At 42.5% G+C, this 22,272-nt stretch overlaps 1 protein-coding gene across 2 annotated transcripts in view; it reads left to right on the top strand.

The window, feature by feature from the left end:
- The first annotated feature begins 11,657 nt into the window (after positions 1-11,657).
- CDH4 (cadherin 4) overlaps positions 11,658-22,272 on the top strand; it is a 1,411,847-nt gene continuing 1,401,232 nt past the window's right edge. For both annotated transcript variants that reach the window (XM_033963168.1, XM_033963167.1), the window contains exons 1-2: positions 11,658-11,770; positions 13,576-13,690. In XM_033963168.1, the coding sequence (XP_033819059.1) occupies positions 11,711-11,770; positions 13,576-13,690 (175 nt within the window). In that variant the 5' untranslated portion in view covers positions 11,658-11,710. The remainder of the gene's footprint in view (positions 11,771-13,575; positions 13,691-22,272) is intronic.

Below are 22,272 nucleotides of genomic sequence, written 5' to 3'. Positions count from 1 at the left end.
ATTTAATCTCCCCCAATCCTTCCAATTATATGTAATATCATAAATAGCAGCTGACCAATAAAAGGCAGACAGCAGAAGAAAATGCACAATGGGCTGCTAGCCACGCAAGCAGCAAAACTAGACATCCACCTTGCCGATTTGCTGACCTCAGCACTAAACTACAAAACCTTCAGAAGAGAAATCAAAACCATGTTATTTAGGAAATTTATCAAGACAAGCTCATGATATAACCGGTTACCTCAGTCTATCTCCAGATCCTAACAGTTCCAACCAAATAGCTATCTTGTAATCTTCTGGATATGACCAGAATCTCCTCTTATTGTAATCTGCCTAGAACCGCAAGGTATTGGCGGAATAAAAGACACTAATGTAATGTAATTATCTTTATTCTGGGTGACTTGTGTTATTAGAACTTCCATAGGAGCCCTTAGGGCATCCTAAATAGAAGGCAGTGAGGGCCGGATTCTGTAAAGGATGCCAAAATTAGGTGTCACTAGGCACCCTGATCAAGGATTCCTAAATACACCTAACTTCAGAATCTGTACACAACTTTTTTTAAATTGGCATGGTAATTGACATACCAGTTTTCAGCCAATCAAAAAAAAAAAAAAATTAAATTAAATTAACAATTAAGAGTTTGGCGCCGAAAAGATGCCTAGCGACATCTAAGTTGAGATGATCTCTGATACCCATCTGTAATGAAGGTGTGGTTAAAGGCGGAGAATAGGTGTGGATGACTAAGGTGTTGCCAGTAAATTAGGCTACGTAAAATCTAGCCTAATACGAGGGTGGTTTGAAAAGATTGGTAAAAAAAAAAAGTTACATTTTTTTTTTTCAAAAAGCAGTTATACAAGTATTTCTCAACATAGGGCTCCTTTTATCAAGCCTCGCTAGTGGGGTTAATGCGCGCGACTTTTCATCACACGTTAACACCCCGCGCTGGCCAAAAACTAATGCCTGTTCAAGAGGAGGTGGTAGCAGCTAGCACGTCCCGTGGCTTAGCGCACGCTATTATACGTGCGTTAAACCGCTAGCGCGGCTTGATAAAAGGAGCCCAAAGTCTCCATCAAGGGCTGTACACGTTGTCCAACGAGCGTCCAATTTTTCCATCCCCTCGGAAAAATAGGTTTTGTCAAATAAAAAAACCCAAAACATTTGTTTAACTTGGATTTGTTTGTTTTTTTACCACACTTTTCAAACTGCTCTTGTATTCTGGCACCTATTTCCAGGATGCCTAGTGACATCTAAGTATGCCTAGGTGCTGCATGGCTGATTGACAGCTGTGCCGAGCGGTACTTACAATGTATGTGCCACTAGGCATCGTTTATAGAATTTAGCCCTAAGTTCTCCCACATTAATTTTTTTAAATGGCCACACAAGAATGCTAACATTAACACATAGCCAGAAGGTCAACAAATTTTTTTTTTTTTTTTTAAATGGCTATTTCATAGCCTCACTATAAATGGGCCTAGCTCGTAGGAAAGACCTGAATTAGGGTGCATTAACCCCGTTTACTAGTGTGGCTTAGAAAAAGGGCCCCTTAATTAAATATTTGCATTTAGAGTCCACCCAAGCATTGGCTAACTCTCCGCGAGCTAGAAAAGATACTGAAACTACAGTTGGCCTCAGCAGGACGGACACACACAGGCTCAGAGTTATTAATTTATGATGCATTTTCTGCAGTACATTAACATTCAGGGCTGTAATGAAGTTTCAGATCAAACGAGCTCAGGAGAAATTTTATGATTAAATAATTTGAAATGCCATAAGAAGTTTGTACTGCTCCTTAGATTTTTTCAATACACAGTTATTTCATTGTGTGCTGCTCAATTAATCAGAGTGCTATGATGGCATCACATTTCTTTCAAGACCTTCCTGGGCAGTTCTGTGCAGAAGTTAATCTATTTTAAATTTCGGACATGTGGATAAAGTTATTGTTATCCCAAATTATGTGTAGAATTGAAATATGGTAAGGAAATCCTCTTACACAAATTTTTCAGTCAAAGAAAATTGAAGCTTGTGTGGCAAAATGACGTGAACCAAATCCAAACAAACAAATATTCCACGAAAATGTGCATGAAAGAGGAGTTGAACTTGGGTGTGATTGTATGTGATGATCCTAAGGTGGTCAAACAGGTTGAAAAGTTGACAGTGCAAGCTAGTAGGATGCTAGGGTGTATAGGAAGAGGTATGGCCAGTAGGAAAAAGGTATTGATGTCCCTGTTGAGACCTCATTTAGGCCCCTTTTTATCAAGCCGCATTAGGGCTTTTTATCACCTGCTGCTGCGGTAAAAGCTCCAACGCTCAAAGGAATTCCTATGAGTGTCGGAGCTTTTACCGCAGCGGCTGACGACAAAATATCCTAACACGACTTGATAAAAGGGGGCCTAAGAATATTGTGTACAAGTCTGGAGATGCACCTTCAAAAAAATATACAGTACACAGGATGGAGACAGTCCAGATGAAGGCTACTAAAATGGTTGCATCATTCTTGACCTCAGTTTCCTCAATGCTTGCCTAAAGAAAGAGAAGATCAGGATGATTTCTCTTCCAGCAATTCTTCCTCTCTTACAGAAATATAACTGGTTAGCTGCCCTAGATCTCAAGGATGCATACACTCACATTCTAATTCATCCTTCGCACTGTTCGAACTGTCCGTCTCTAGGGTTAATAATCAATTTCCAAAAGTCCAATCTGACTCCAACTTGCTCCCTCACGTTTATCAGAGCTCTACTAGACACAGACACTGCAAGGGCTTATCTTCCTCAAGACAGACATCAGTCCATCATCGCTCTGGCAGACCACTTCAGGCGTTCATCAGCCCTGCCACCATTCTCCGTCTCCTGGGTCACATGGCAGCATCAATATCCCTTGTACTGAATGCAAGACTCCACATGAGGCCTTTACAGTGGCACCCGAGAGAGGTGGTGGAGAGTAAAACTGTGACTGAGTTCAAAGAAGCGTGGGATGAACACAAAGGATCTGAATCAGAAAATAAGATTAAACATTGAACTAGGCCAGTACTGGGCAGACTTGCACGGTCTGTGTCTGTATATGGCCATTTGGTGGAAGATGGGCTGGGGAGGGCTTCAATGGCTGGGAGGGTGTAGATGGGCTGGAGTAAGTCTTAACAGAGATTTCGGCAGTTGGAACTCAAGCACAGTACAAGGTAAAGCCTTGGATTCTTGCCCAGAAATAGCTAAGAAGAAAAAATTTAAAAAATTTAAATTGAATCAGGTTGGGCAGACTGGATGGACCATTCGGGTCTTTATCTGCCATCATCTACTATGTTATTAAAGTTACACTGGGATCAGCGTCATCAGTCTCTCGCCAAGTTGGTTCCACTTCCTGCAAAGGTTCAGAATTCACTCCTTTGGTGGATTCACTATCCGTCCCTATAATGACGGATGCGTCTAATCAAGGCTAGGGGGGTGCACCTGTACCATTTGTGCAAGCAAGGCCAAAGGTTGACATCAACCACTTAGAACTAAGTGCAGTGTATTACGCTCTTCAAGCCTTCCATCCTTGGATCCACAACAAACGTATTCTCATTCAAACAATCAAGTGACGATGTTCTGCGTCAACAAGCAGGGAGATTCGGGTTCCCTTCCTCTCTGCAGAGAAGCATATCGCCTGTGGACCTATGCTCTGACACTACAGGTTCATTTGCAAGCGGTATATATTCTAGGAGAACACAATATCCTTGCAGACTCTTTGAGCAGGAAACTTGTCCCTCCCAAGTGGACTATCCACCTTGCCATTCTGCAACAAATATTCCACCATTGGGGGACTCCCACAGTGGATCTCTTTGCTTCCAAAGACAATGCCAAATGCAGCATATTTTGCTGTCTTCATCCAGTTCCCCAAGCAATAGCATGGAATGCTTTCTCCATAAACTGGGATAAAAACCTTCTTTATGCCTTCCCACCATTCCCAGATTTCCAAGGTTCTTCAGAAAGTAACTGCAGACAATGCTCACATCATACTAATTGCTTCTCATTGGCCCAGACAAATATGGTACCGATTCTTGCTGGACCTTCTAGATGCTCCCTTTTTCCACAAAGTTGCTTACCTCTAACAGGTGTTCTCTGTAGACAGCAGGGGAATGCAGCCACATTTAGCTGCCCTCCATCCCCCTCGTCTCATTCCTGTTCATAGCTAGAGACATACTGATAGCAGAGGGGAGGGGCCCTAGGTGTTTAGACTCCTGCACATGCCCAGTAAGCCAAAAGCTTACCCAGCTAGGGGAGAGCACCGGCACACAGACTCAGTCAAAGGACTTCACCAACAAGTGTGGCTGCATTCCCCTGCTGTCTACGGAGAACATCTGTTACAGGTAAGCAACTTTGCTTTATAAACCTACTCATGCTGGCACCTATTTTCTTTACACTGTCCACCCTCCCAGTGCCAAAACCTGGCTATGCTTCTGTTTCATCCCATGCATCATCTGTCAAACCTGAGCTCCCTAACACCCACAATCACAACGCCGAGCTCTTCAATACCTGCTGATCATAACTCCAAACTCCCTGATACTCCCGATCACATCCCTGAACCCCCAATACCTCCAATCATAACCATGAATCCCCTAATACTCCTCAGTCACAACCTGAACATATATTGATACTCCTTAATCATAATCTCTAACATTTCTCAATCACATCTCCAAACCTGCTGACAGCCCTCAATCAGAACCCTGAAACTCCCTAATAATACAAGTTTGCCAAGTTTATTATAAAAATTTTCTACCCTGCTCTAGGGAGAACCTTCAGGGCAGCTTAAAATCTAAAAGAAATTGCAAAAAACAATAAAATCGACATAAAATACATGAAATTAAGGTTTGGGAAAAAGAACGGTACAGTTTAGGGGATGAAGAACTTATTGCACAACAGAAAAGTGGGACTTGGGTGTGATTGTATGTGATGATCTTAAGGTGGCCAAACAGGTTGAAAAGGTGATGGCGAAAGCTAGAAGGATGCTAGGTTGCATAGAGAGAGGTATGGCCAGTAGGGAAAAGGAGGTATTGATGCCCCTGTATGAGACTTTGGTTAGACCTCATTTAGAATATTGTGTATAATTTTGGAGGTTGCACCTTCAAAAAGATATAAAAAGGATGGAGTTGGTCCAGAGGAAGGCTACTAAAATGGTATGTGGTCTTCATCATAAGGTTTATGGAGACAGACTTAAAGATCTCAATCTATATACTTTGGAGGAAAGGCAGGAAAGGGAAGATATGATAGAGACGTTTAAATACCTATGTAATGTAAATGCCAGGGCTGTGGAGTTGGTAGATAAATCCTCCGACTCCTCAGTTTCTGGTACCCACAACTCTGACTCCAAGTACCCAAAATTGTCTCCAATTCCTCAACCCTGGTAAATGCGCATGAGTCCAGTCTCTTTCATTTGAAAGGAAACTCTGCAATGAGAGGGCATAGGATGAAGTTAAGAGGTGATAGGTTCCAGAGTAATCTAAGGAAATACTTTTTTACAGAAAGGGTGGTAGATGCATGGAACAGTCTCCCAGAAGAGGTGGTGGAGACAGAGACTGTCTGAATTGAAAAGGGCCTGGGATAGGCATGTGGGATCTCGCGGAGAGAGAAAGAGATAATGGTTACTGTAGATGGGCAGACTAGATGAGTCATATGGCCTTTATCTGCCATTATGTTTCTATATCATAAAGAAAGTAAGGGAACAAAAACATATTGGGGAAATTTTTTCTGTTTTTCATGATACCAACAGCGCTATCCTTTAGAGTTGGGAATATGCATCAAAGAAGAGGTAAGTTTTCAGGTTTTCTTTAAACTAGAAGTTATTGATTTAAGCAGTAATGGTAAGGAGTTCCAATACTTTGGGCCATTAACAGAGAGAATTGCATCTCTGATATGTTCATGAACAATTTCTTTGTGAGATGGAATTACAAGAAGTTGTTTGTGGCTCATCTGTTGTCAGTACCTTGAATGTAACTAAGAGTAATTTATATACAATGCAATATTTCACAGGGAGTCAATGAGTGTTTTTCAAGAATGGAGTGATGTGATCAAATTTTTGAAGACCATGGATTAGTCTGATAGCCGTATTCTATATTACCTGTAATTTGTACAGTATATCCTTTTGATGTAATCCGGCATAAAGACAGTTGCAATAGTCGATTTGCTGGATGACAAGTAAATGGCCTAGAATGTTCAGGGCTTCAGGGTAACAATAATGAGCGAATTGACCTTATTAGGCGCAATTTAAAAAATGAGTTTTTCACTATTTTAGAAATTTGTAGATGATAGGTTAATTTTGAGTCTAGAATTACTCCTAGTATTTTTCTGCTGGTTACAAGTAGGATCGGGGTATGTCCTAGTTTTATCTGTGATGGTAAGACTACTTAATCATGTAGGGTGAATATTGACAACGTTGATTTTTCTGGGTTGAGTTTTAATTTGTGATGACATACTGTTTTACTTTCCAATTGGTAAAAGCACACAAGGGATTGAACATTTGAATTATTGTATGGAGGAGGTAGATAAATGGATGTTGTCACGTGGTCTGAAATTGAATGTTAATAAAACAGAAATTATGTTTGTGGGTCATGAACTGGAAGAAATTCAAGTAGAAAAATTGAATGTGTTAGGTGTGCAAGTGGAAGTAAAACAAGAGTTGACAGTTTTGGGAATCTGCATAGATTCAACACTTAAGATGGGGTAACAAATTTTGAAGACCATCCAAGGGGGATACACACAGCTGCATACACAATATAGGTTGAAGTCTATGTTAATATCTTTTGACTTTAGATCTGTGGTACAGGGGCTAATTTTGCTGAAATTGGATTATTGTAATTCACTGTACCTTGGTCTGACACAAGTAAAGAACAAGGCCCTGCAGTTGTTAGTGAACTCAGCGGCACAATTATTGATATACCTAGAATGGCTCACATCTCGCCAGTCCTGAAACAACTCCACTGGTTAAGTACAGTACAGAGTTTTGACCCTGATCTACCAGGTTCTATACAGATCGGCACCTGCATGATTTGGTGCCCTGTGGGAGATCTATAGACCTGGTAGAATGCTGAGATCAGAGGGAGCTTTGAGATTAGCTGCGATTAAGGAAAAAAGTGTGCGGTATGTTGCTTCAAAATCAAAAATGTTTAGTATCGCTGGGGTACATCTATGGAATAATTTACCTGGGCATCTAAGATTATGTACGAATTGTACTAACTTTAAGAAGCTCTTAAAGACACAACTTTTTGTTGAGGCCCATTTGCAATGAGACTAATTTCATTGTCACCATAGAAGATGAGATTTTGAGAATGTTGGTCTTTTATGTTAATATGTTTTATGGCAAATTTTTGTGCGTGTTTGCTGTTGGAAACCGCTTAGATATTTAAGCGGTCTATAAATGTTTTAAATAAATAAAATTAAACAGGAGAGGTGACAAAATTAATCGTCATAGACCTTCTCCTGTTTTAAAGGAGGTTGATTCTGAGTCTCTCATCTTTACGATATTCCTTCTGTCCTGGAAATATAATTTGAACCATTCTAAGAGTATATCAGTAATACCTATTTCCCTCAATCGCTTGATCAGATCAATTGCTCCTTTCTTGGACTCATCTTCACTGAATGTCCTTGTACATTCACTGATCATTTCAAAGTTATATTATTACAACTCTATAAAGGAGTAGCTCTTAAAGAAATCCGTCGACTACAACTAATTCAAAACACTGCAATTAAAATAACAAATAGGAAAAAATTCAATCATGTGACTCCTTTTCTCAAAGAAGCTCATTGGCTTCCTATTGTTCACAGAATCTCCTAGAAAATAGCACTATTAACATTCAAAATATTAACAATTAAAGCTCCATCATTCCTAGAAAGGTACATTATTCCATATATTCTACTAGAAGTTTGCGATCAGAGGACAAAAACCTGCTAGTAATTCCATCGCTTAGCATAATAAATACAAGACAAGATACGATCTTTGTGGTTAGAGTGACCAGAATATGGAACTCCTTACCATCATTTATTAAGGAAGAAAAATCACTAAATAAATTTAAATGACTGTTAAAATGCTGGTTGTACAAGGATGCCTTTGAGACCTAATTGTCGGATTCTCTTTTGACCCCGATCTCTGCCCGTCTCCTCTGTCTTAGGTTCTGAGAATTTTTTTTTTTTTTTTTAAACTCTTAATGTTCTCTTTTTAATTTGTGTTAATACTTTTAAAAATGTTTATGTTCCCTTTGTATTTACCTTTTATGTTTCCTTTTCCTATGCTTATTGTAGTTCCCCCTACTTCCCCTACATATCAGTTCATAATGTTCGTGTATTTGTTGTAGTTAATAAGTTTCAAGTTTCAAGTTTATTAGTTATTTGATTAATCGCCTATCACAATTACTAAGCGATGTACAAATAATGACATAAATTTCTAAAATGTACAAAAAATAAGAGATAACTAAGACCCTGTTTTTAATTGTAAATCGCTTTTAATTTATGATATTGCGATACATCAAAATTTTAATAAAACTTGAAAAACTTGAGTAAAAGAGAATGATCAACAACCCCCAATTATATTTTCCTTTACCCTCCTAGATTCTATAATACAATAATCCCCTCTCCCAAAACATGCCCTGCCCATGAATTCAAAGTAACCCACTCCCCATCCATTTGGTCCGTTCATTTTCTCCTCAAAACACCAAGGTCTTACTCAGAGGTGATCCGTAGTGGTGTAGTGGTCTGGGATGAGAGCGGCTTCTCTGCTCTCACCCATCTGGTTCCAGGAAACAAAACAACTTCCAGGCCAATACAACACCAGTGATCACCTCCAGGTAAAAGCAGGGATGTTGAGAGGCTAAGGATAGGCCATGTAGGTGGGGATAGGTTACTTTGGACTAGTGCTGCCTGATTCACTTTGGTGAATTGATTTGAATGGATTTGTTTCCTTAAAAAATTGGACTTGCCAATTCGGTGACCAACCCTCCCTCCCCGTACCTTTGGGCCTCCTAAAGCAGGAGCGGCAGCGCTCTGGCAGCAAAGAGCCTGTCCTAAGCGCTGCCTTTTGCTGGCCGTCCATCCACTGCCACTACTGCTTTAGAGGGAGGGGGGGTTCAGTCGGAAAGTGCTGCTTAGGTGCCAGCGCTGGGTTACCTTGGTTCCGTGGATATAGGGGCCCCCGACTGGCATGTTTTCCTCCTTCTCTCTAGCATCGTCAGGCTTACTCCCTGGCCTCACCTTCAAAACTAATTAAGGCCTGCAGAGCATTGCCAGTGCTGTAGCAATCCTAGCAGGCTGCCATTGGCCTCCTCTACACATTCAATTTGCCGCAGTCCCGCCCCTCCTCTGACATCACATTCTGTTTTGGTCTAGGATGGACCACGGCAGAGGGAACGTGCAGCGGGGGCCAACGGCAGCCTGCTAGAATCGCTATATCACCGGGGATCTTCTACAAGCTGTAATTAGTTTTGAAAGTAAGACCGGGAAGCTAGGGAGAATCTGGATGATGGTGGGGAGAAGGGGAATACACCATAAGACCAGGAGAAAAAAACTCCATAATCCAAACCAAACAAACCAACACGGCAACGCGGACCTCTGAAATGTACAACAGCACACCCCGTTGTACATATCAGGGGTCTGCGTTGTTGGGTTGTGTATCAAGTCAGCACTACTTCGCACAGAGCTTCCATTCAAAAAGTTTAAATCTATGTTAAAAACTCATTTCTTTGATCTTGTCTTTGATACATCCTCTCAATATCAATTCTCTCTGGGACCTTGAAGCCTAGAAATCTCCTGTATTTAATGTACGGAATGCTAGCCCTTGCTGTGTGTTGTCTGGCCTATTTTAATTGGGGTTCTTTTCATATGTTTAACTTAGAATTGTTTTGGTGTATACTACTTTGACAGAAAACGTGGTGTAGCAAGTTTTAGCTAAACATAAACATTCACAGGCCTGATTCTAAAAATGGCATCCTGACTTGTAGGTGGTAATAAGGGTGTCGGGTCAAAAGCACGCCGGGACAAAGGCGCGAACAGACAACTGAGCGCAGTGTGGAGGTGTGCGCCGAAGAAAAAGACTGTTTTTAGGGGCTACGACGGGGGGCGTGGGGGGGAACCCCCCCCACTTTACTTCATACAGATTGCGCCGCGTTGTGGGGGCGTTGTGAGGGGTTTGGGGGGTTGTAACCCCCCAAATTTTACTGAAAACTTAACTTTTTCCCTGTTTTTAGGGAAAAAGTTACGTTTTCACTAAAATGTGGGGGGTTACAACCCCCCACAACGCCACCGCGATCTGTATTAAGTGGAGGGGGGCTCCCCAACAAAACCCCCATCGCAGCCCCTAAAAACAGTCTTTTTCTTCGGCGTGCACCTCCGTCTTGCACTCAGTTGTCGGCGCGCGTCTTTGTCTTCCGCGTTACTGTCTATGAACCGGTAATAAGCATCCTACAGTCATCTAATGGACCAATCTGGAGGCACTTTTTTTTTTCTAATTGATGCGGTAAACAAAGGCACGCCTATGGATGCCTAAGTTCTGGTGTAAGTGTGGCTTATGCCAGAAGTGGTCTTAGGCATGCCTAGGCACCTCCGTAGGGGCGAGTCAGATACCTTAAATGTAGGCTTGTAAAACGCTGGCCTACATTTAAGGAATTCGTACTAAAAATAGGTACAATTCTGGACGCAGTTCCTACCAGTGATCGACATGTGGTAGGCGCCCATTTTGTAGGCACCTACTGGGGCAGTTGCCGTTTCCAGAATCATGCCCAAAGTCACAGCAAATGCACCAGAGCCCATTCGATTCCAATGGGCTTTGGTGCATTTACAGCAGCAGCACCACTACTGCGGCTTTGTAAAAGGGGCCCTACGTTAGGTGCCTACATCGGCTAGGAGCACCCACGGAGGTCCCTGATTTTTGCCAAACTTTATGGAATTTAGGAGAAAACGTGTAACATTGTAATTCTCTCTCCAGTTTCCCATAAAAAATGTCCCCTCTTAAGAACAGTAAACTTGGCTCCCGTTCAGTAGTACAAGCACTTGCAGACTGCATTTGCATAGTCCATCATCCAAATCGGATATATCAGCTTAATTCTGATCTTTATTTGCATAGATAAAAAACAAGAAAGACAGTAGGCTAAGGAAGACTTTCCAGATGAAGAAATCAGCTAAAAATAATGAAGGCAAAAAAAAATTAAAAAGACAGGATAAATTGGCTAGCAATATTACATTTGCGACCCCTAGTTGTTTAGTAAGCGGACTCTTAATTGGCAGACAGATCAGCTACCCGAGGGTCCTCTGTCCCACATAGCAGAGGCTAGATGTTCTTTTCACACTCATCCTCCTGCAATCTCTTAGTGATTAGACTAAAATGAAATAATGCACCGTTATTTCAATCGCCTCCTCCTTCGGAGAGACGGACTGAGGGATGGGAGCGGGTGGTGGTGGTGGGGAGCACTAAGCACCCATCTTGCAGCGTAAAACTCCAAAGCGGCCCCGGGGGCCGCATCCGAGCGCTCCGGCTCCGGGCTGCGGTTGGGGGGAGGAGTCAGGGCGGGCCCAAACGTCAGGGGGCGGGGCCGGGGGCGGGGCCGAGCAGGGCTGCACCAGGCTCCGCTTCACCTGCGCTTCAGAACTAGGGGGGGGAAAAAAAAAAGCGGAGGAGCGCGAGCTAAGGGGAGAGGTGGCGGGCGGGCGTCGGAGTTTGCACGGCAGGGAAAGGGGCAGGGGAGACGCGGCGAGCCCGCAAGATGTCTGCGGGCTCCGGTCCAGTGCTGCTGCTGCTGCTCGTCTTGGCTGGCTTTCTCCGGGTAAGTTGCCAGGATTTGGGCTTCCTCCCTCTGCCCTCCCCCTTTCCTTCTCCGTGCTCGGGAAATTGCCTCCCACTGCTTCCCCTTGCAATCCCGGTGACCCATCCGGGGTCGCTCCTTTCCCGCCCACCTCGGCCTCTTTGCTCCCTAATCGCAGGTCTGGGCAAGGCTGGGGAGCCGGCGTTCGCATGCCCGGGTGCTGGGCATCTGACAACTCCCCGGCACGGCTGGAGCTTGAACTGCTTCTCAAAGAACAGGGGCGGGTTTCCCCCCTTCCCACCCCCCGCAGCCCCCCAAAACCAAGACTTCGTTGTCATTTTGACAGTATTTTAGTTGGATCCTTTTGGAATTCTCCCCTCCTGAAACCCTGTAATGGGGGGTGGGGGGATCCTTTTCCTCTGCTGAGCTTATAATGAAAGTTGACATTTGATGGAATAACCGATCTGTCTGCCTTGGAACCGACTGAAAAACGAGTGGTGTTGCAAAGTTGGGGGAGGGATCCAGCGGTTTCCAACCTCCCCCCCCCCCAACAAAAAACATATGCACGCTGCTTGCTTTTCAATCGCTAGATTTCTCTGGTGCTTAATTACCTTTGCAAAGATCTAAAACACCGACTTGCCAATGCGTCTAATACAACGGGGAAAGTGTTTGGCCGCTGGGTCTCCGGATATAGCAAAGTAGAATCACCGATCTTCTCACCACGTGGTTTTTTTTTTTCGTTTGCGATGGACAGCGCTCTTTTTTCCCATCCCTTCTCCCGTTGAACTAGGTGTCTCTCTGCTGTGGGCAGGAAGAGACTCCCATACAGTGTTTGCCCCAATCGGAGTCCCCCTGACTCGGGCTTTCGGCAAACCAAATCTCTAAGCCTCGGCGCAAGAGAATCGTTTTTATTGCAGTCACTGCTCGGTTTTTGAGGTTTTTTTTTAACCTGAGAAGTGGTATATCCAGCGGTGCAGAGTGTACACGGGTGGTTGTGGGTTACAGGTGGTGGGAATTGGGGTGGTTTGGAAAGGGGCACCTCTTCTGGGTACTCCTCTCCTTTCTGATTTGCCCCTCTGCCCTCTTTGATAATATATATATATATATATATATATATATACACTATCTGGAAAAAAAATACAGTTTACTTTTATATATATATATACTATTTGTAAAAAAAATACGGTTTACTTATATAAAAGTATATATATATATAAAAGTAAAAGTAAACCGTATTTTTTTTTCCAGATATTAGAGCTGGGTGTTTAATGTTCTCCATTCCAGCTGAAAGAGGTTTATATATTTAAGAACATATGAAGTTGCCTCCACTGGGTCAGACCAGAGGTCCATCGCACCCAGCAGTCCGCTCCCGCGGCGGCCCATCAGGTCTGCCAAGTGGTCCCTGACTCTTCCTATAACCTATCTCTACTTCTATCCGTACCTCTCAATCCCCTTATCCTTCAGGAATTTATCCAAACCGTCTTTGAATCCCTGTAGCGTGTTCTGCCTTATCACAACCTCCGGATATCCTATGAAGCTCCTGGAAGTAAATAAATGGACAGTGTTAGTGGCTGCACTTTCAGGTTGTTGGGTTGTTTTGGTTTTTTTTTGTTTTTTTTTTTAAAATCACGATCCCTTCCATTAGTTTCAGAGACGTGCGCATTCCTCCATGTCCTGCATACATTTCGTGGAGGCTTCTGACTTCTAGAATTGCACTGCTCAGGTCTTTCGCCCGACAGACGCACAAACAGGTTGCAGAGCGTGAAAAAAAAAAAAAAAAATCAACCGAAAAGTGTAACGTTTTGCCTCTCTTCTGCTCTTTGCAGGCACAGCACATTAGGGACTTTACAGTCAGACCTACCTGCGTGCCAGGTTTTTCCGAAGAAGGTTACACAGCACTGGTTTCCCCAAATATCCCAGAAGGGCAGAAGCTCCTCAAAGGTAAGGGCAGGTGTAAAAAAAAAACAAAAACCCAAAGCTGCAATGAGCTCGGCGACTTTTCCTTGCCGACGACCCCGTTGGTATTGTATGGAATGGGAGAGGACGGGCCACTTTGCTTTGAAATAATTTGCAGCATCACTATTCCTTGTTTATTGGTGAGAGGATAAGGTCTCTTCCCCTCCTCCACCCGAGTTTTTAAAATTGTGTGTGAATCACTCTGACAATTCATCCAGACTGAGTCACGTGGAATGGATCTAGGCGGGGATGGGGGGGGGGCAGCTGGCTGAATATATAGTTATTAAAACACCATTTAATATCGCCCCCTTAGCATTTTAAACAGCACTGACAGAATGAACTCCCGTGTATGTATATTTTTGCATTATTCCTGTTTAGAAATGTATGATAATGCAGACAGTGTTGTTTAAAAATGTGATAAACAAGCCTACAGACATTATGTTCACAAATTTGGCATTTATTCTCATTACTGCCACAGTAACAACAGGAAATGCACATGAAAGCCAGAGCTACCAATTTACTTTATTCTGTTGTAGGTGCTGCATTCTCTAGGCCCCTGTGATGTGATCAAGCCATTGTATGATCCAAATTAGAGAATGACACGGTGACAAAATTCATCACCGTTCCCGTCCCCGCGGATAACCGCGGGAAATAATCCCATGTCATTTTCTAGTGTCTATTTCAACCTCAATCCTTCTACACCAGCATTCTTCAAAGCAAAGCTTGTGGGTCAGTGGTTGTGGCCATTCATACTCTGATTCTTATGTGAGCCAAGAAGCCATTGTGACATCACTGATGTGATTGGCTCTTAGGCACTTTTGGAATGAGGCATTATGACATCACAATATCTGCTCTGGATACCAGAGACTGTCATTCTGTAGTGTCTGTTTCAACCTCAGTCCTTCTACACCTGCATTCTTCAGAGCAAAGCTTGCGGGTCAGTTGTTGTGGCCATTCATACTCTGATTCTTCCCTCTTTCCTTAAAGAATGACATGAAGATGGTTTCCCGCGGTTATCCGCGGGGACGGGGACGGTGATGAATTTTGTCACCGTGCCATTCTCTAATCCAAATCCCAGAGTAGATCGACATGACTTTGTGGTCTGCTTTCTCTTTAGCAGAAAAGGCAAAATATTCCACGTACTGTAGACTCCAGAAGGAAAATGTTTTAGTAATGGTGCTTTGGACTTCTCCGAGAATTGCTAAAGTCTTGTCATCTGTGCAAATCATGAAACAGCGCTGCAATACATATTTTAAAATGTTTGGATTTCGTTATGAACATTAGTATGAGAGAGTTTTGTCTCCCAAAGCATGTCGAAGGGGAGACTTGCCAGATACAAGTCAGATGTTCTTTCTGATTTGCAGTTTCTGGTCTCTGTGCTTCATCTTTTGGTTATTGGCTTTTATTTTTTTGTGGGTTTAATAGTAGTCGCTTAAGATCAGTTGCATTTAGATAACAGTACAGATTTCCCTTGTTTATTTAATATATTTTGTACCGCTTTCCTGGTCCTGAGGCCATTCATGCTTGTACGTCTGTGTGAGTCGTGTTCAGGAACAGTCGCCCATTCTGGTGTAGGTTTTGCTCCTGTCTTTCCCTTACTCTTAAGTAAATGTGATCAGGTTGCAGATATATGTAATTTAAGAGGTCAGGATTTGTATACTCTGTCTCTTAGTGGTTTCTTTACTACTTTAAGAGGGCAGGGGGAGCTCCAGTCAAGGACAGAGAAAAGGAGTTGGTTATTGCAGTATAAAGGATTTTTTTTCTGCTTTGGTGTGTGCTGCTGACTGTAGGGGATATATTTTGCATCTCAGGCTCCTTGAATTAATTTTGTTTTATAAACGCATCTTCTCTTTTAATTTATAATGTTTGCTTTGATAGCGGTGGTGATACTAGTGGTCTTGAGGTGCCAGATAAAACAGCGCCCTAATTATAACTGCTGTCTTGAATATCTTTGGATCTTCTTCACCACCTGTAAGACTGAGATTGTATTTCCCCCTTCCTTTTATTTCCTGGCTGAATGAAATATCCTCCTGGCTTTTTATTGGCGTGAATTAGTGTTTATTAACGCTGGGAAGAGAAAAACGGTTGGGTGTCAAGCATTGCTAATGGCATAAGCTTGCAAGCCTTAAAACCCTAGGGGGTCCGCTAGTAAGGAAAGACTTAAAACAAGGGAATGTTTACTGCTTTATTTCTTTATTTTATATAGCAGCTTCAACAGAAAAATGCATTTTGATAACTAGATCTGTTCTTTGTTCAGCACTTTTTTTTTTTGTTGCAGTAAAATAATGTTGGATGGTTTTAAAAATACTTGTTCCCTTCCCCCATCTAAAAATACTCGTTCCCTTCCCCCATCTCTCCAATTTTGTGTCTATAGAAAAGTCTTTGACTTGTTTAAATCCTAGAAAAGAAGGGGGCTGCGGTCTGTTTTAGAAACCAGACACACGCAACTATGCTTATATGTATTAACATGTTTGAACAAAAACAGAGCAGCCCTTCAGACATGATCACCAGCTGAAGGAAGAGAGACATGAAGCTGCCAAAATGGTATTTTGTTTGAATAAATAAATAAATTCCCTCTCCCTCTAAAAAATTATTTGTAGCAGATTTTAGACCCATGTGTTTTTTTTTTAATTGAATCTCTCAGTTGTGTCTAGGGAGTCGCTCTCTTCTGGAAAATGCTGAGGCAAGATACAGCAGACACTACATTTTGATACAGACTCAACACTGTATTTACCAGAGTAAAAAGAAGTGATTGGAAATAGGTGATTGGAGAAATGAGCCGTGGTTTGTGTTTGTTCATAGAGACTCACTTGGACGTACAGTATGTGTGGATCAAAACGGTGCAAGAGGAACAGCCCTAGTTGTTCCCTTCCACTCCATAATGAACACTGGTGACGAGCAAATGAAGAGGATAAGAGAGTACTGCCACAGAACATTAATGCAAAGTTCAGTGGGTATTTTTGTCAATAGAATGTTCCTTCCAATAAGTCGATATAAGAGGCAGAAGCGATTCTTGGGCAGTATTGGGCAGTCTCATTCTGCTATAACACATCTACTTTGTAGCCAACCCATCGGTAACTTCCATCCCAAAAGGTCATCGTGAGGGATGAGGACTTTTTTTTTTTTAAAGGGCTTAGGTTTTTTAACTTTGTCCTGTTTGTCTGTTTTAATTAGATTGTAAGCTCTGTTGAGCAGGGATTGTCTCTTATATATTTAATGGACAGCGCTGCGTGCATTTGCTACCCATGGGGAATAATTCTATAATGTGGGTGTCAAATATGTCCATGAATGACCTGAATATAGGCATATACATGTGGATCTGTGTACTAGAGCAGTGTTCTTCAACCACCGGTCCATGGACTAGTGCCGATCCACAGAAATTTCCTGCCGGTCCACAGGACCAGCACATGCATCAAGCCCAAAACAGTGTTCTTCAACCGCCGGTCCACGGTGCAATCGATGTGGCGTTATCTTCGAGCCAGCTCCCTCTTCCTAACTGATTCAGTGCTCAAAGCCATGGGCAGTGGCTCCTATGGGCATCCTGCGCCTAAACCGGAAGCCTTCTCTCTGACGTTGCAATGTCAGAGGGAAGGCTTCCAGATGAGGCATGGGAAGTGCAAGGTGCAATTAGTACTATTATGGGGGCGGGGTCTGGGGTGGAGATTGGACGGGGTCTGGCCCACGACTTAGCGTAGTGTTCTTCAACTGCCAGTCCATGGACCGATGCCGGTCCACAGAATAATTATTTTATTTCTGCTGGTCCATAGGTGTTAAAAAGGTTGAAAAACACTGTACTAGAGATTAATATATGGACACATTTATCCCCGTCCTGCCACTGTGAGTTCTGTTCCTATCCCATTGTTGCAAGCTCTGTCTTAACCACACAAGCCTTGAAGACTTATGATTTTTATAGTGCTAGAGGCTTGTGCAGATGAGGACAGAGCTTGCAAGAATGGGCCATGGATGGGGCTAGAGAGAACCTGTGGGGAGGGGGAAAATTTTGCTCCTGTATCACTTCCTGTATCACTTCCTGTATGCACATAAATTCCAGTAATCTGGCTACGTGTTATTCCATATTTATTTATTTTCTGCCCTTCCAGAAAGCTCAGGGCAGGTAACAGTGGAACACAGTTTCAGAGAGCGGGGTTAAAGAAAACAGAGGGAACCTAGGTACAATATTAAAGGCTATCAAACTATCATCGAGGAGAAAGGTACAGATTCCATAGGCAGTGAATCTAAATACAAAGTTAACCTTATCGTGTACAGAAGGGCATTCACTGGGGTGGAAGATGGGCGAGGCTCACACTTCTGAATGTAACTTATTGAATATTAGAAGTTAAGCACGTATCTATGCAACGTAGGTACAAAGCTCTAGGGTGGATGGTAGTGTTCAAACCTACCTGCATACATGGGCACAGATAAGAAAACACTGAAAAAGGCTTTGAGTTATTAAAAATTCAGCAGTTCAGCTGATTTTTGGTTTGAAAAAATGGGAACCTATTACTCCCTATTACCAATAGAGGCATGAGTTTTGTTTAAATTTTCCTGTATCTGTTTTAAATCAATATGTGGTATAGCTCTTCTTGTGTACCTGGTCTCTCATTTTTTTTCTAGACCATTTTAACAGGCCTAAATACAGAATCTATATATTTGCTTACCCAACAGTAAATGCCTGTCGCTTTAAAAGATTTCTGGATAGAACTCTTGCATTTCGGGCAGGCAAATTGAATGACTGGTTGGATAATATTATTATGCGTGCTCCATCTTATTTTACTTTTAGAAAATTAGTAAAAACAAAGTTGTTTGATCAATTTGTAACCTGATTCACTGTTTTTAATCTTTTATCATTTTATCTTGTACTAGTGTTTAAGCCCATTACATTAATGGGTGCTAGAGTAGATATCTGTCTGGGTTTTTTTTTTTTTTCTTTGTCTCTCTCTCCTTGGACGCTGTCTGTCTGTCATTCTTTGTCTGTGTCTCTCCCTGGCCCCCTGTCTGTCTTTCTTTCTGTCTGTCTCCCTAGCCCCCTGCCTGCCTGTATTTCTCTGTTGCGCCATGCCTGCCTGTCTCTCTTTGGCCCCCTTCTGTCTTGAATCCCTGGAGGGTGTTTTCCCCTATAACAGCCTCAGGAAGAGCGTTCCAGTTTTCTACTACTCTCTGGGTGAAGAAGAACTTCCTTACGTTTGTACGGAATCTATCCCTTTTAACTTTAGAGAGTGCCCTCTCATTCTCTCTACCTTGGAGAGGGTGAACAACCTGTCTTTATGTACTAAGTCTATTCCCTTCAGTATTTTGAATGTTTCAATCATGTCCCCTCTGTCTCCTTTCTTGAAGGCAGAAGAGGCCCAGTTTCTCCAATCTCTCACTGTACGGCAACTCCTCCAGCCCCTTAACCATTTTAGTCGCTCTTCTCTGGACCCTTTCGAGTAGTACCGTGTCCTTCTTCATGTACGGCGCAGTATTCCAGGTGAGGGCGTACCATGGCCTGGTACAGTGACATGATAACCTTCTCCGATATGTTCGTGATCCCCTTCTTAATCATTCCTAGCATTCTGTTTGCCCTTTTCGCCGCCGCTGCACATTTCAAGGACAGCTTCATTGACTTGTCGACCAGTACTCCCAAGTCTTTCCTGGTGGGTCTCTCCAAGTACTGCACCGGACATCCTACTTTTCTTTCCACCTTGGTGTCCCTTTGTAAAATTGTCTTCTAGGAGGGTACCTAAGTGGAGCTTATTTTATAGAAAAAATTGTGATTACCATATTAGTTGAGTTTCATGTATGGAAATAAGGGCCCACAACCAAGCTACTATGTTTCCCTGAAAATAAGACCTAGTGCTTTTTTTGGGCCCAAAATTAATATAAGACAGTGTCTTATTTTTGAGGATGTCTTATTTTTTTTCATGTAGTGATCATCTCTCCCTTCCTCTCCTCTACCCCAATTCTTTCTATTTCTTTTCTCTCCCCCACTTGTGCAGCATCTTTCCTCCCCTCCCTCCCATCCCTCGTGCAGCAGAACCCTTGCAGCTTGTATCCCTCCCTCCCATCTCCCCATGTAGCATCTTTCTATTCCCCACCACCCCCCACCGCCACGCACCCCCCAACCCCCGCTGACCCATCTCTCCCTCCTATCCGAATTGCAAGACAGGAATACCTTATGATAGCGTCAGCAGCAATCTACACAGGCTGCTTCATGGCCTTCCATCTCCCAGGTGTTCCTCTGCCGCGTTGCTGATGACATCATCAGTGATGCGGCAGAGGAATGCTCAGGAGAAAGATGGCCGCAAAGCAGCCTGTGTAGATTGCTGCTGACACTGTTATAAGGTATTCCTGTCTCGTGGTTAGGATGGGGGTTCAGCAGGGGGAGGGTGTGCAGTGGGTGGGGGGAAGCGCTGCTGCTGCCGGCTACTAGGGCTTATTTTCAGGGGTAGGGCTTATATTAAGACCTACCCTGAATATCATGCTAGGTCTTATTTTCGGGGAAACACGGTATAAGTAATACCTTTTTATTAGGCTAACTCAGTGGTTCTTAACGCGGTCCTAAGGACACACCCAGCCAGTCAGGTTTTCAAGATACCCAAAATGAATATACATGAGGGAGATTTGCATCGCATGTTTTTAATGCATTCAAATTTATCTCTTCACTGCAGATATCCTGAAATATTTGACTGGTTGGGTTGAGAACTTGACTAACTTATTTTGTCACACATAAGTTATCTCCATATCTTTTTGTAAAAAATAAATTTCCTGAAATTACTCCTATCTCCTTTCACCTATTTTTTTTTCTGTAATATTTATGGCTCTTCCATAGTCTTCCAAGACGGGTAAAATTCAGTAGCATGCAATGACGTATTTCAAGAGATTTTTTTATTTATTTGTTTTTTTGGGTTTTTTTTGTTTAATGCAGTTTGATTTGTTGAGTAGGCAGCCTGCTCAGTCAGTCAAACAGCATCAAACAAAAAGTAACCCCTTCTCCCCCCCAAAAAAAGAAAAGCAGGGCTCTTTGGCTGGGGATTCTCTGAACCCCTCTGAAGGCCTTGACCAGTACTGATTGGAATTTGATTGGTTGAGCAGCATCTGCCTGTTGCTGCTCAACAAATCAAATTCGGAGTAGTGCCCTCAGGCCTTTAGGGGGTGGGGCGAATTACCTGAAGTCCCTGACTACAGCCACTGGTAAAATTACTTTTTTTAAAATGATAGTAGTAGGTGACACAGGATGACTCTGGCCTCCTGAAGTAGACTTGTGCATGTTTGGGTTTTGGGGTTGTTGTTTTTTTTTCTGTGCAATTAACAGCATAGAGAAGGTAGACAGGGACAGATTCTTCAGACTGTGGGGAATCACAAGTACAAGGGGAGAAATTGAAAGGGGACAGGTTTAGAACAAATGCTAGGAAGTTCTTCTTTACTCAGAGGGTGGTGGACACATGGAACATGCTCCCGGAGGTTGTGATAGGGCAGAGCACGCTACAGGGTTCAAGGAAGGTTTAGATAAATTCCTGAAGGATAAAGGGATTGAGGGGTACAGATAGAAGTAGAGTTAGGTTATAGGAAAAGTCAGGGACCACCTAACAGGTCATGGACCTGATGGGCCGCCGCGTGTGGACCTCTGGTCTGACCCAGCGGAGGCAACTTTTTATGTTCTTAGTTCAGGAGTGAAGTTCATTAATGTCATGATATGCACAAAATTAACCAATTTGGAGACATTGCCCACCAGTTAACCCAGTGATGGTCCTGATTTAAATTAATATTACATGATCCAAATATCTCTTGATCCCTCTCAATGATTCATCCCACTGCCTTCCCCCCTTCAGTGGGGTCCATTATTCTGCTGTAGTAAATATCTATTTTGTTTGATTCTTTACTTTGCCACAATTCTTCTTGAATTTCAGTAAATGCTACCAGATGTTATGAAATGCAAATTGTGGGTTTATTCATTTTGCAAGGTCTAACACTATAGATCTGTGTCCCAGAAAGCAGATAAATGTATACAAGTGCTGGTTGGAAACTCGTTTAAACAGATGATGCCTACTCATAATTGAGTTATTCCAGTGGAAATAGCTTAAGTTTAATTTGACAACAAAAGCTTTCACAGCGTCATTGTTTTATTATAAGTATGCCATAAGCCATTAACCACTACTCTGTGGTTCCTTCGATTTGCCTGAGTCAGCTCTCTCACATCCTGCAAATGTACAGATTCCAGCAGGAGTCATTTATTACACAGTAATTAACTTGTTTATGATAAATGGGAGGGAGAAATGTCGTGGCATTTTGTTTCATGTCTAAAATGAAAAGCATTTGCATTCTCCCAAATTTCATGTTAATTAAGCTTAAAATAGTTTTTCGTCAATAGGTTAACAAATACCAGATATGGTGTAAAAATAATGTGGAAACTGGGTGCCTTACTCTGACTTAATTGTAGTAACTCTTGGGCTTTTAGGAAACACATCTGTTTCTTCAGCTTGTGTGAGAAATTATTGAAATGGAGTCATTTGCATTCTTGTCCTGTTGCTTTTCCTAGGCAAATACAATTATATCCATGGTCACTGATACCGTGTTTCCCCGAAAATAAG

Source organism: Geotrypetes seraphini, chromosome 11, assembly GCF_902459505.1.
Source record: "Geotrypetes seraphini chromosome 11, aGeoSer1.1, whole genome shotgun sequence".
Lineage (NCBI taxonomy): Eukaryota > Metazoa > Chordata > Amphibia > Gymnophiona > Dermophiidae > Geotrypetes > Geotrypetes seraphini.
Note: the sequence above shows the minus strand (reverse complement) of the source record. Positions and strands in the feature narration are given on the sequence as shown.